Source organism: Abrus precatorius, unplaced genomic scaffold, assembly GCF_003935025.1.
Source record: "Abrus precatorius isolate BTA unplaced genomic scaffold, Abrus_2018 Scaffold7, whole genome shotgun sequence".
NCBI classification, from domain to species: Eukaryota; Viridiplantae; Streptophyta; class Magnoliopsida; order Fabales; family Fabaceae; genus Abrus; species Abrus precatorius.
In genome coordinates this window covers 27,848,936-27,864,638 of record NW_020874417.1, presented here as the reverse complement: position 1 = coordinate 27,864,638, position 15,703 = coordinate 27,848,936, and the positions used below count along the sequence as shown (strand labels likewise).

At 27.8% G+C, this 15,703-nt stretch overlaps 1 protein-coding gene and 1 non-coding gene across 2 annotated transcripts; one reads left to right on the top strand and one right to left on the bottom strand.

Annotated features, from left to right (window-relative positions):
• The first annotated feature begins 682 nt into the window (after positions 1-682).
• On the top strand, positions 683-2,010 carry LOC113871707. The gene is made up of 2 exons (XM_027508805.1): positions 683-1,148; positions 1,763-2,010. The coding sequence occupies exons 1-2, from the start codon at positions 683-685 to the stop codon at positions 2,008-2,010; spliced, it is 714 nt and encodes a 237-aa protein (XP_027364606.1).
• Positions 2,011-14,914: 12,904 nt separating this feature from the next.
• LOC113873931 lies at positions 14,915-15,021 on the bottom strand. The gene has a single exon (XR_003505996.1). It is a non-coding gene; the product is annotated as a small nucleolar RNA R71 (small nucleolar RNA).
• Positions 15,022-15,703: the final 682 nt, after the last annotated feature.

Below are 15,703 nucleotides of genomic sequence, written 5' to 3'. Positions count from 1 at the left end.
ACTCCAAACACTCACACTCATATTATATCTTGTAAATTTACTAACCTTTTGTGTATTTCTTGTGAGTACCATTCTCGGCCTTGGAGGAGAACACTATCAAAATTGAAGAATTGTACACAATTCGGGAGTAAAGCCTTGTAAATTCTTACAATTGGGGGCTGTTTTTAGGATTGTATACACTCATTATATTTGGAGTTTTCTTTACTTGATTTAGTGGGCTGGGATTTTTCTTTTAAGCAAGTAGAATTGGTGTAGTAAGATTTCAAAGCCTTGTATTTTGGACTTGAACTGTGGACTTTGGTTAATTAGTTTTAGGGTAATCGTGCTTAGGTTTAGTTTAACTCTAGCACATCGACTAATATATGCTAGATTAGACCTTTGTGTGTGGTTTAAAAGTTTTTCATATTTTTAGGATCATTTGCATCAACTTCGAGAATTAGACAAAAAATCCATTCTTTCTTGCATCGCATCTTAAGATCTTTCGGGAGGTAAACAAAGACTTCATTCATTTTCTCCTTCATTCTAATTTTCTTAGTTTTCTTTAAGTCTAGATCTGACTATCATTGGTAACACTTAAATTATTTTCTTATCTTTATTTGTTTTAAAATTTTGAGTTGGGGTCTAAGATAATCATTAGTATCCACTTTTAGTGTTGTGATTTCATAAAATAAAGTAAACAAAAATGGAAAGCGATAGAAGCAATAGAAGCTATAGAAGTGATAGGAGCCATAGGAATGAGGATGAGACTCCCCCTCCACCCTATGTGGCTAATTTGATAGTTAAAATGGAAGCTATGAGGAGAGAAATAGCAAATCTTCAAAATGAAAGAGATAGAGAAAAAGGAAGGAGAGAAAGAGATAGGGCTAGTGAGTGTAGTAATAATAGTAAGAGAAACCCTAGAAGGGATAAGCATGATAGAAGAAGAAGGGATGGTGATATAGATAGACATAAAAATAGAGTTAGAGATGAACGTAGGTATAGGGAAGAAGAATATAGAAATACTAGACATAAGAGGGATAGTAAGTTGAAAGAAGTAAAATTGGTGGTACCTCACTTCCATGGAAGAGATTATGTAGAGGACTATATAGAGTGGAAAATGAAGGTTAAACAACTCTTCATTTGTCACAACATTGAGGAAGAAAAAAAAGGTAAAAATAGTTATCCTTGGATTCCAAAATTATGCCCTATTTTGGTGGGCAAATCAAACTGATGATAGAAGGGCAATAGGAATGTCTCTCATTGAAGATTGGGAAGAATTTAAAGCCTTACTTAGGAAGAGGCATGTGCCCTCTTACTATGAAAGGGAACTCTTGAGTAAGCTCCAAAGGCTCACTTAATACACTAAGAGTGTTGAGGAATATAGGAAAGAAATGAAAATTTACCTTATGAGAGCCATCATAGCAAGATTTCTAGGTGGGTTGAATAAGGAAATAGGAGATGTTGTGGAATTACTAGGACTTAGATGATATAGTACAATAATCAATGAGGGTAGAACAACAATTCAAAAGAAAAGGATCTTACAAGAAATTTATTTCAATATACCCTAGTTTCTCTAAGTTGAGAGATGAAAAAGGCGAGGATAGTTATAAAGAGAAAAACAAATAAATAAAATTCACCTCAAATTTTAGGGAAAGGAATGAAAAGTTCCCTAAAACCCAAAGCTTTAAACCTAGCATAAGCGAGGGAAGTACCAAAACTTCATCAATTAAGTGTTTTAAGTGTCTAGATAAAGGACATATTGCTTCTCAATGCCTAACTATAGGCAATTATAAGGATGAAGTTATATGTGATGTGGTACCTATGGAGGCGAGCCATTTACTCTTAGGGAGGCCTTGGCAATTTGATAAAAATGTCACTCATAGTGGATCCTCCAACAAGATCTCTTTCATTCATAATTCAAAGAAAATCACATTGATTCCTCTAACATCTAAACAAGTAATGGAGGATCAATTGAAAATGAAAATTAAAAGAGATCAAGAAAAAGAGGCCATAGGCTTGTTCAAGGACTAAAAGCACGAGAAAAAGGAAAAAAGTAAAAAAAAAAAGTTTCAAGAAATGAGGGCAACTATGAGCTTGTCGTGAGTCTCAAGAAGAAGGGTTTTCTAGCTGAAGTTCAAGATGTTAGGAGGGTTTTGTATAGTGGTAACCCGATGTTCGTGGCTTATAATATGAGTCCTATGACTCTAACCACTACTCCTAGCACATTGGATAAGAGTGTTCAATTCCTCCTAGACAGCTTTGAGGAGTATTCCCTAAGGAGAGCTCTAGGTTTAGATATCTTATCATGGAGTTTCCTTCATGTGGTGAGAGCAATTAGGCTTATCCTAATTCCTATTAGGTGGTGCCATTCTACTTCATCCATTCCTTCCTTACTCCATTTGTTCTCTTATTTTATTTTGTCTCTAAAAATCCACACATATCCACCATCATATCTCTCAGTTTTTCTTGCATTCTTGGAGCAATGAAGATCAAGATTCATCAACACAGTTGTAACCTCTTGTAGATCCACATTCCATTCGGTTTTCCTTGGTTAAGAGCACCTTGGATTATAACACTTACATATGATAATTGTTTGTCATATGCTTATTATTTAACTTAATTAATTAAGCTTTATGTTTTATTGTTTTGTATTTAATTTTTTTAGATGTGCAGATGACAACTTTTTCTGACAACAGAATTCATCAAGTACAAAAGGAGTAGTGTGCATATCTGTACCATAGATATTTAAAGGACACATTAAGCACAATAGATTTGTAGTGTTCTTTTACAATACTTAGACAATTTTCTTTCAAGCCATTAGGCAAAAAGTATAAATATGAGATTATTTTCCTCTTGTCAATGTAAACTCTAACTGTAATTTGTACATGTGAATTGTAATTGAATAATGTAATGTGCAATTACTTTGAAATTCTGATATATCAGGCTCTGTTTGTAATTTATATTCTGATCGAACTAGTTCTAAATATTGTATGTTTTATCAAGTATGTTAAAAATTGAAATAATGACAGCTTTATGAAAATAATTAAAAAAAAAATCTTAACTTTAGAGAGCGGTTCACAAACAACCACTTTGCAAAGTTCACTTGTGAGGGCAGTTCACCAAATAACTGCTCTTAGAAGTACACTTAAGAGAGCGGTTATGAGTGAATCACTCTCAGAAGTAGACTTTGCAGAGCGGTTATAAAAGAACTGCTCTTATAAGTTTAAAATTAGAGAGCAGTTAGCTATGAACTGTTCTTTTTGGTCTAACTTCTAAGAGCGATTCACTTATAACTAATCTCCAAAGTGTTATATATAAAGAGCAGTTATACGGTTAACTGCTCTCTTTAGTGCACTTCTGAGAGCGGTTATGAGTGAACCGCTCTCAGAAGTAGACTTTGTAGAGCGGTTATAAAAAAACCGCTCTTATAAGTTTAAAATTAGAGAGCAGTTAGCTGTGAACTGTTCTTTTTAAGTCTAACTTCTGAGAACGATTCACTTATAACTAATATCCAAAGTGTTATATATAAAGACAGTTATGCGGTTAACTATTCTCTTTAGTGCACTTCTGAGAGCGGTTATGCGTGTAACTGCTCTCCAAAATATACATTTGAGAATAGTTAAATAACCGCTCTTTAAAATTCAAGACATTGCATAGTGCAAAATTTTATAAGACTTATAACTGCTCTCTATGTTCAACTAGAACCGCTTTAACATCTCATTTCTGCCGTAGTGTTAGAATAAATTAAAATATACCATGAGTTTTATTACATATTTAATATAAACATCATGTCAAATTTTGAATCTGTTTTACTAAAAACAACTATTATCAAAGATAATAAAAGTCGTAACATAATAATAGTACAAACGTAGATAAGCCTTTAATAATATTTATGTACTTACAATAATAATTCAATGTGTAACTATTATTTTTATACCTTTTCATTTAAAGAAAATAGTTTGCCCTTCTTTATTTTCTCAGCTTCACTTGTCTTGGCTTCCAATACATCGTATACATGTGAGTTTGAATACTATATCAGTCACTTTCATTAATATTAGGTAATATGATATATATATATATATATATATATATATATATATATATATTAAAACAACAGTATCGCATATTTCATATCGATACTTATTTTCATAATCTTAATTTTTTTTAATTTATAATTTTAAATATTTTTAAATTAATAACACATATTAATATTTCACGTAGTCTTAACATAGAAATAACAGTATCACCGCATATTATTATACAAGTAGAGAATATTCATTCTGCGCAAGCTACATTTTTTTACTAGAATAAATATGGGTTTGAAATATATATTATTTTTAAAAATAATATCATATATAAAAGTCTTTTACACTTAATGTCGTAGTAAAAAAAGTTTTAGACGATAAAATAATTTTTAATTAATTTTACTTTTAGAAATAATTTTTAAAAATATATTATTTAAATAAAAAAATGTGTTAGATGTATTTTTTAAGTATTCTTTTCGTGTTGTTGGAGGTTTAGCCAATGATTTGTAGGAAGAAATTTTCACATACTTCAAATCAAATTAATTTATGTCTGGACAAGACTGTTTAACCAAAATTGATTTTTAAATCAAACTTATAATTATTTATGTTTGCGGGTGATGTGTGTATAATATTAGATCTTGAACGTGCTTAAATATTTTGTTCATGCCATCTAATTATTGCCGAGAATATTGCGTCTTTTTTGGTATAGCCAAGCACAATGACCATGTAACAGTAAACAGAGAGTGGTATTAATGACATATATTTTTAAAATAGTTGATTAATTTTTAAATATTTTTAACATATGTTTAAAGGCACACAATAAAAACTTATTTGATTAATAATTATAAAATATAATATATTAATAATATTAAATAGTATACATTTTAAAAATGATTAATTCTTATTATTTTTTATTGTGTTTCTTCGGACACACAATTAAAAAAACTGTTTTTAAAAATAACTTATGAGATATATATTATTTTTATATTTAATAGAATATATCATGTTAAAAGTAAAAAAAAGAAAAAATATTTGAATAACACATTTGTGTTTAAAAAATCACAAACATTTTTAAACAACAACAGTCATTACACAACGATAATCTACACAAAAACCAAACTTTATTGAAATATTTTTCAAACACTGGAGTGAATTGTGACTTTGAGGGATCTTTCTATTCAAATGAGACCGACCTGTTTGCATACGGTATGGAACCCTTTTAAAACAAATAAGATTTCATGATTCATAGACTAAGATTGCGAAGATACAGTTCATTCTGGTTTGTATTTCATTAGCAGTGGTAAAATTAAAAAAAAAAAATACTATGTACATTTAATGAATAGTGAATAGATAAAAAAAAAAAAACATTTGTCTGATAACCAAAACAAAAATAAGCGACATAAATTTTAAATAATTATAATTTTTTAAATTTATTCTTTTAACAAGTTTATTATAAACTGGATCTAAATATTTGGCTAATTCAAATAGAGTCAGCTTAAATTATTATATGTTCAGACTTTAATATACTGAAAATAATTTATTACTTTTAGGTAATCTATCTATATCAATGTTGTGAATATCAAACAAAATCTAACAAGCAAATTTATTAAAAAACCAGACGCTTACCTGGTTATGATTCAATCTTAAAATTGTATTCAACGTTAGACCCTTCTGGTCCAGCCATGTGTTGTCAAAATTCAATTGGTTCACCCCGTTTGACTGATTAAATTAATTCGTTTAATTGGTTGAACCAATCATTGGGTTTTCTTTTTTAATTGTTATTTTTCACATTTCATAAATGTTTTTATATCATTTTTATGTAAACTATTTCTTCAGCGTTAGGTAGGACCAGATTGTTTGAAAGCCTTACCAATAACTCCACTGTACAGTTCAATAAATAGTAAAAATTGATTCACTAAGTAGTGTTTTAATATTAAAGTTATAAATTACCTTAAGATGTCACTCTTCCATAAAATGAATTAAATTTAAATATTAAATATTAAATTTTGAGTTAAAAATAGTATAAGTTATTTTTTTAATGTTAAAACATACAAATTAGCTAAAATAACAAAGATTTCTGTTAACAAGTCACCAATAATTATATAATTAAATTTGTAAATTATATCTCATAAACCTTAAAATTATTGAGTTATATATTTTTAAATTTAAATTATATTTTTATTTCTATTCTTAATTCACTTTAATAAGTTAGTCTCTATATATAAAAAATTATGTAAATTAATTTCTATGCATACATTAATTCTTAATTTAGTCTATATTATTATATTTAAATTAAAAGATGTTAGTTTCTACCGTTTTTTTTTTTTATATTCTTCTCCAACTTCCTTCGTATCATCGCCGTTGCCTCTATTGTATCATTCTTGCATCATCTAAAGAGATTTGGCAAACATGTGCCATCAACAAACTCAAAAGTAGGACGTTCATAGATTAGATTTTTAAAAAATCAATTTAAATTTATTTAAAATCTAATTATAAAGATTGAATTATAAATTAATCTATTTTAATTTTTTTTAAAACCAATTTAAATTTAATTTTTAAATTTAGATTTGGTTTAAAACTTATTTTAAATTTGATAAAAATATATTATAAATATTTTTTATATTATTATTATATTAAAAAATAATTAAATTTTATAATAACTAATATAATATTATATTTATGCACGCGCATATATATATATATATATATATATATATATATATATATATATATATGTATGTATTTGTTAATAAGGATAAAATATGTATATAAGGAGTACTCTAACTCATTATATTTCTAAAAAAATTAACAATACATATCAAGAGAATATTTACATATGTTTTGATTTATTAATATTTTTATATTTTATTAAACTAATAAATATTTAAATATATTTTACTTTATATTATCCATTCATCACACAAATTAATTATATGAATTGAATTTTAAACTATTTTATTTTATTTTTTAATTAGTTTAAAAGTAGTTTTGAAATTTGAATTTAGTTTAAAATTGGTTTTAAATTTAGTTTTTGTTGAAACTAGTTTTAAATTTAATTTTATGTTGAATTAGTTTTAAATCCAATTTTAAATTTTTTTAAAACAAAACTGTTTTTCAATACATTTGTTAATTAAGATTAATAAAAAAAATTTAGTGATAAAATGTAGTTACGTTAAAATTTTATAAACTAATATAGCGTGGAGATTTAATAAGTAAAGATACAAAGTACTTCCTTCATACATATGGATTTAGATAAATAAATAAATAAAATCTAATTTTTTAAAGTAGATTAGACACTAAACTAGTTACATAAATATAGTTAATCAAAAAACTAGTTTAAATGGACCTAAATTTTTAAAACTAATTTAATATTAATTATGGATTGAACTTATAAAACTGGATATTTTACCCAACTCTATTCAAAAGATCAGGTTGAAGGAATTTTTTTGCATCAAGATCCAAAGTCTTATTAAGAATCATCCATACAAAACCTTTCATACTTAACGAGAATATCCAAATTTTGTTTAAAAAATCTTAAGCTTTATTTTTTAAAAATTTCTTAATTTATTTTTATAAATCAGGAATAAAAACAAAATATTTTAAGAAAATTAAATTTTCTTTAACAAAATGAGAAAATTTAAATTTGACTTCAAAAATTAAAAAAAGAAACATTGCAAATAATTAAACCATAAAGCATTGCTTACTTTATACACAAAGAAGAAAATTTTCAGAATTTTTGACCTTTTTGTGAAAACTCTAAAAGCAAAAATAATACCAATAAAAAGAGAGAGAAAGAACCATGGAAGAGGAGGGATCAAAAGGAGGATAAAAAATTTTGAGAGAGAACACTTTGAAGATAGAGAGAAAAAAAAGAAGTTGGAGAACAGGAAGAAACAAAAGAAAGCCACTAAAGAGGTCCAAGAATTTCAAGTAAGTCTTTCATGCGTTCTATGAATTTTGATGTATATTTAAGCACATTCATACCATGAATATAAGTTTTATACAATAAAGTCATTAAAACTCTCTTTTAATAATCTCTAATCTTTTAAATCTACTATTAAAGTCATTTTTATTCCACCACTTCTCTTCCTCTCTCTCAACCAACCATTTTCATCCATGCAAGTGTATCTCCCTCAACTCATCTCCTACTAAGAATAACATTTTTTTTGTCCACATTTCTTCATCTTTTCCCTCAACTCACATCTCCAACTATGAAAATTTTTCTCCCTCAACCCATTACCTTTAATCATGAAAGATTTACCTTCTCAATCCATCACTCCAACTATAGCCTTTACCAAACTTGTCTCCATCCCTTCCATGACTCTCTTGATAAAAAATAAAAAAAAACCTTAATCATTGCTTAAAAACTCAACCCCTCAAACCTAAAGTTTTTAAATTTTGAACATTTTCTTCTTTTTGTAATAAAAAATAATTCTTTTTAATTCAAAAATTTAATTTAATTTTTCTTTTTGGTAGCAAGCAATCAAAATTACATTAAATAATGACAATTTTTATTTATTTAAGTTTTATTTTTATTTTTAAAATTTATTTCATGCTAACATTAATATTAAATTTTTTATAATTTTTTTGTTATTTTCTTGTTTATGTCTTAATTATTATCTTAGTTATTTGTCTCTTAGAATTATTATCTTTCATTTTATTTATTGTATATTTGTAGAATATTGATGTAATTTAATTTTATATTTATGATTTACCTTCTTTTATTTTATAAACAGTAATTTTTTTTATAAATGAATAAATAATAATATAATTGTACTAATTTATAATACTAATGTATAATTCTTTTTATCATCATGTATGATAAATTAATAAAACCTATATATACCAACATTACCTAGACTTTATACAATATTGATTTATCATATATTATCTTGAATTAATTAAAAAATTATCTTAACAATTAATTAAGACATGTCTCTCTACTTACTAATTTATTAATCAATCAACTAATTTAAATCAAAGTTATTTTATTAATCTCAACAATTTATAATACTAATTTATAGCGACTTTACCTATATGTATTATAAATTATAAAAATCTATGTGCACCAACGTTACTTTAGATTTTATACACCATCAATATATTAAAAAAAATCTATTTTTTAAAATTAATCAATTACATAATTATTTTTATTTAATTAAAAATTATTATCTAAACAAATCTTTTATTTAAATTATTAAATAATATAAACTATTAAAACTCAACATATCCATCTTCAAATAATCATATACATATTACTAATCTAAGTATATTTTCTTATCATTTTTATTTTCATGATTAATTAAAAATATACCTTCTCAAATATTTCTTTATTCTCTATTATAAAAAATAATTTATTTATTTACTTAAATTAAAATATTTTCATCATATTAATGTAGCTATTTATCATGTTATTGTGTAACGTCTTTATTTTTATAAGTTTTAAATCATTAATACTTTTCTATACCAATGTTTTATCAAATAATATTTTAATCTTTTTATTAAATAGTTATTTTCAGTAATCAATTCAAACATATTTATTTCTTTCATTAAATAAAATTAATTTCATATTTTAAATTTTCTTAAGTCATATTTCTAACTTTGATAAATTAAAAAATATTTATGTGTAATTTATATTGTCTTCAATTATCCAATAAATTATAAGAGATTTATGTATAACTTATACTATCTTAAATTCTCTTTCAATATGAATCTTCAAATTAAAGTATAATTCATTTTTTTATTTACAAATAAAAATATTTTTTAAATTATTTATTTACTTTTAGCGATTTGCAATTGATAAGTATATTTTGACATGCTTTTATAGCCTATATATTTATGTGTGACTATTATTTTAATTGAGTTTTACACTAATTTATATATTAATTATGCGGTTTATCCTATAGTGAGCATGCCCAGACCCTAGCAGCCAACTTATCTAGATCTTTTGCATTTTAGGAAGGAACTGAAGCTTGCAATCTAAATTCGCTTAAGCTAAAAACATTTGCTTAAGTGAATTTAGTAAAAAAGTGATTTTTGTTTAAGTGAAAGCCAAAATTGAAAAATATTTCAAAATTTCATCTTCTTCTTTAAACTGCAGAAAACTTGAGGAACCTTTGTTTCTCATCAATGGCTACCTAGATATCAAAGACCCTTACATATATCATCCTACAAAATATTCAAAATGTAATATGTAACGTCCTGAATTTTGTAATATTGCTTAATTATTAATATGAATGTATGAATTGATGTTTGAATGTGTATTTGACTATGTAATGAGTTGAAATGTGATATGAACTTGTGTTTGGATTGGAATTGGTTGAGATATAGGCTAAGTGTGTGCTGCTATGGCGTTCTCGTTATAGCGAGTAGCGAGAGAGCGAGAGTGAGGGATGCATTTCTGGGTGCAATCTCGTTGTAGCGAAAGGGTCTCGCTGTAGCGAGATTCTACAGAAATCAGGGTGCAATTTCTTCTGAGATTTTTGCTACAGTGACAAGGGGCGTCACTGTAACAAGAGTGTCTCACTATAGGGAGCGTGTCACGATCAGAGGGGTATTTGAAGAGTTTAGAATTTGAAAAATTTTATTTCTCATCTCCTCCTTTGAAATCTCTTTAATTCTCTTGACTCAAAACTTTATTCTACCGATTAAATTGCCTCCAAAATCGTTTGTGAGTAAGATTGAAAGTTGAGGTGGTGTTTGAGATGTCTAGAGGTAAGTTTTATGAGTTAGGGTTTTGGTATTGCATCCTTTTCTCCATTTTCTTGGTTCTCATGGAGGTTTTCCATGTTTTAGGGGCGAAGCACCGTGTGGGGAACGTTTTTCTGCTATTATAGCGTGTTAGGTCTTCATTTGAGGTAAGGGGAGTAAATCCCAAACCCTAACTTCTCTTGGGTAGCATGAATTGAGAAACCCTTACTTATTTTCATAACTATCTAAATATAACTTGTAGTAAAGAGCCTAAACAAAACTATCCTTGAGAAATATTATGATTTTCTGAAATAAACATTCCTTGAAAGTGGTTAAGAGTGGTGATTTGATGTTTTTGGAATAACGAGCATGTTGTTAATAAGGGATTATACTAGACCTTAGGATAGATGACTTTATTATTATAGAAAATGTGTAAATTAAGTTGTGCGATTAGGCTGAATCTGGAGGTGTCCGACCTCCGACACTGTGTGATGTATGAATTGTTTGGGGATTTTTCATGTCGAGTGTTTGTAAATTATTGTGGTATGTTGATATTCGTTGAACTAGGTTGTAATGAAAAAGTGTTAGAGTATTGTGAATGAATGAGTTGATTAATGATATTTCCATGATAAATGATATAATTATTATATATGTTGCCTAATAGTTGAAGTATGCTAAATAAGTGAACCTATGATTTGATGCAAGTGTTTGACTGTTCTTAAAATAAAGAGAAGCTTTTTTGTGTGATGTGACACGACGGTGGAAGGCTGAAAAAAGTGATCATAATATGGGAGTCAGACTGGATGAATAGACGTGATTGCAATACAGGTATTGTGGTACGACTAATGGGGGTATTCATAATAAATGTATTGTAATGCACCAAGCTATGTGGATAAGACTACGTATTATGACACATTGCCCTATAAAAGGGTGTGAAAAAGGATGAGAAATATTGGTGGGTAGTTTAGATAGCTACAAAGATACACTAGGGTATAAATTCCGAAGAAGATTTGGGAAATCTTGGGGAAATGAAGGTGGTGAATGTTAAGTGTAAATAAGTGCACAATGATTTGCTGAGAATGAAAGCATTCACAGGCCACACACTCATTTTCCAACGAGACTCTTGACTATACCTTTGCTAAAAAGGGCTGGGTGGCACACATGTATCTGTGTTGTTATGGCTAACTGGCGATTATCTAAACTGTGAAGTCCTTAAGGGATCTCAGGGGCATTGACATGAAATTAAAATAAAAGTGAAAGTGTGATGCGTATGAAGTGGTATAGAAATTGCGCAGTCATAATATATGCATTGTAACATTTTGGTTGATGTTGTTATGATATATGTGTTGTAATACATCGACAGGTGCGATTAGGACACATGTGTTGTGACATGTTTGATTGTTGTGATATAATACATGTATATAACGTGCAGATTAGTAAAAAGATGTGTGATCTGAAGTTGTGAACCTGATTGATTGTTTGTACCGTGTGTGCTCCTTTGCGATGGCAACTTGGATATTTAGGTGTTATTGCTAATTTAATTCATGTTAAATAATATTCCTGGTACGGTATATACATGTAAGTACTTTGCTTGTATTAAACGAGAGATTTAGTGGGGCGGGAGATACTCACCCTTACTAATATTTTCAGGTAATGAAAGTGAAGAGATAAAGATGTTTGGTCTGTCCTAGGATCATAATCCAGGGGTATTGGAAGGAAGATTGTTCTTTAGGGACTAAAGCCATTTGAGAAATTGTATTGTTTTATCTAATTTTAATTTGTGTTGACCTAAGTTTGTCAATGACTTTAATGACAGATTTTAGAATTTAAATTTTGAGCAAATTTTGGTTGTAAAGAATATTTTGGAAATGTTCTTAGTAGAAATTCAAAATTTATATGTATTTAAAATGAACTAAATGATTTGCTAGAAGTAAATTTATGTTTTATTTGATTATTTCAAAGCTTCAAAGTTTTACCCTTAGAAGCTTGACTCTGTATTTATATGAAACTTTCATGAGAAGGAAATATAAAATTTTGTCTTTATTCTATTATTAAATCCATGAATAGAAATGAATTTATTTCTATCCGCCATAAAAAATTTGTTTAGTAGAATAAAGAAAATGAAGGTGTTACATAATATCTACTGTGATACTTGTGTCAAACACTAGTGAGGTAGAACCATTTACAATCAAGTTAAATTGTTAAGAATAATGATAATGGTTATAAGAATGATAACTTTGAAAAATTGGTTCAAAAATAGTTATATTATTACATGTTTTGAAACACTTAAGTTTTTGTGGTATGACCATAAAGTGTGATAACATGATCTTGTACAAATGTTTCTTAACTTTTTTGTAGTTTAGAGTTTTGGTTTAAACGAATTTTGTGACTTAAGCAAAATCACTTTTTGCCAAATTCGCTTAAACGAATTTTGTTTTGCTTAAACTAACTTCGACTACAGGCTGTAGTTCCTTAAAAAACTAGGGAGGATCTAGATCCAATAGCCAGCACGGGGGTACTTAGAGAACATACATAGCCATGCTCGCCTGAGAGAAGCCTAACTTTGAAGAAATTTTAGGATTTTCAAGCTCTATTAAAAGAGACCTTAGGGGCAGCAACTCATCATTCTATTTTTGCACACTTTATACATCTTGTTTTTTATCTTATTTCTATCACATCCCTTCTATGCCTTTTACACATCTCTTTCACATTCTCAATCAAGGCATTCACCAGTCGCTGACGACTATTAGAGTTTCAGGAGCGCGTCAGATCAAGAACTCTTCTCATTATTTCTCCGTTGGAGACTCCTCTGGTTTGCATTTACTTTTCAAGTTCTATGGATTTGTTTAGTATTATTTTAGTTTTCTTTTATATTATGTCTAACTAAATCCATAGCTAGAGTTACGGTGAATTCTTTATACGACTTTATGTGATATTTATGGTTAATAATAATTTTATGTTTCTTTTCTTGATTGGTATTTATCCTATTGTGCTATATTTGTATGTCTGGATTTGACAACTCGTAAACATATCATAATTAATTATATCATAGACAACCTACCACATATAGTTAATGGATCTATAAGATAAAATGAAACAAATGATTAGGTGAACCAAGCTTAGTTCTTCTCTTTAAATCGCTATTCAATTAACAGCTTATAGGCTTTTTATGTTTTCTCTTTCTTTTATCTTGTTTGATCATCATAGGTGATAGTTTAGAAAAAAAAAGACTGTTAACATTGCATGATTGTTGGTATTAATAGATTTAGTATAAATGGTTGGCAATAATAAGGAAACCAGAATTAGAATTAATCTAAAAGAGAACATAGAGAAGTGTAAAGGTTAAATCATACACCCTAGGTTCTTCACAATCAATTTATTGTTAGAGGTTGTGCTATTTTAATTTTTTTAATTAATTTTATATTTAAATCCTTGTTTTATTTAATTTTGCATCTTTTAAGTTCAAATAATTAAATTAAGAAATTCTTAGTAATTGGAAATAATTTTTGTAAGATGATATTTCATAAACTTATTTTAGAACCTTATATTACTTTTTAACAAATACACTTGCCCACGAATAAGTTTTTGGTGCCGTTGTCGGGAATTATTTTTTCAATATTAAGAAAATCCCGTATTTAATTGATTTGAACAACTCTTATTTTACTTTATTCTAACTGTTTTTATATTTTTTTATTTTTTTATTCTGTTTTATTTGTTTTTAATTTTATAAAAAAAATTAGTGTATGCTTACTCGTTCTAAGTCTGTTACAACTTGCTCATTTGATCTAGATACTGAGAGAACTGTGTGAAGACAAAAGAAAGAGTTGAGAAAACAAAAGATGGTAGAGGGAAGGAGATCAATTCCAGATTATATTACACCCACTACTAGAGGTGCTTCTAGAAGCATTGTAGCCCTTAATGTGAAGGCTAACAATTTTGAGTTGAAGTCAACATTGATTATTATAGTTAATAACTCTACACAATTTGGAGAAATTTCTAATGAAGACTCTAATCTCCATCTAACAAATTTTTTTTGACTCACAGATGCTGTAAAGTACAATGAGGTCACCACTGATGTTATTAGACTTCTCCTTTTTTCATTCTTTGTCATGAAAAAGGTTAATACATGGTTTGCCATAGAACTAACAGGCCTTATCACAACATGGGAAGATCCGACTCAATAATTTCTGGAAAAACATTTTTCTACATCTACATCTACTAAGCTTATGGTAGAAATTTTTAATTTTTAGTAGTATGAGTTAGAAACCCTATTTGAATGATGAGAACGATTTGGAGAACTTTTGAGAAGGTGTCCTCACCATAATTTTCTTGTGTAGAGACAAATAGAAATATTTTATAGTGACTTATAAGTCTCCAATTAGGCCACAGTTGATGTAGTAGCTGGAGGAATCCTCATGAGTGAAGAAATAGACAAAGCATACAAATTGGTAGATGAGATGACTGATGATGGTTTATTTTGAGGTGTTTAAAAGATTTGTAGCAAATCCTCATCAAAATTTAAACAATTTAATGTAGTACTAGGGTTACCCTAGATTGTCTCCCGTGAACATTGGTTAAACATGTTGAAGGCATTAATTGAACAAGCAATTAAAATGTGGGGGGGTTTTGTGGTTTCAAATCAAAATAAAGAGTAACAAACAAACGAGTTTAATTAGTTCAAACAATAGAAAGCAGCAATCCTTATTTCATCCACAAAGATTCTATCCTCATTCCACTCAAGATTTAACATTCATCCTCTCTTCCATGAATTAGGTTAATTTAACAAGCGAAAATCAACCTTATAGTCCCAACGAAATTACGCAATTTGTTAGGCTCTAATCTCTCATCCCAAAATTACACAACCTTAGAATTAAACCTAGGATTAAGCAATCCCTAGTTTAGAATCTCCTTAAAATGAAATTAGGGTTAATTGAGCAATACTCCCCTCATTCACCATTAATTCAATTCAAGAGACAATGAAGAAGTAATTCATGAAAAGAAAGGAATTA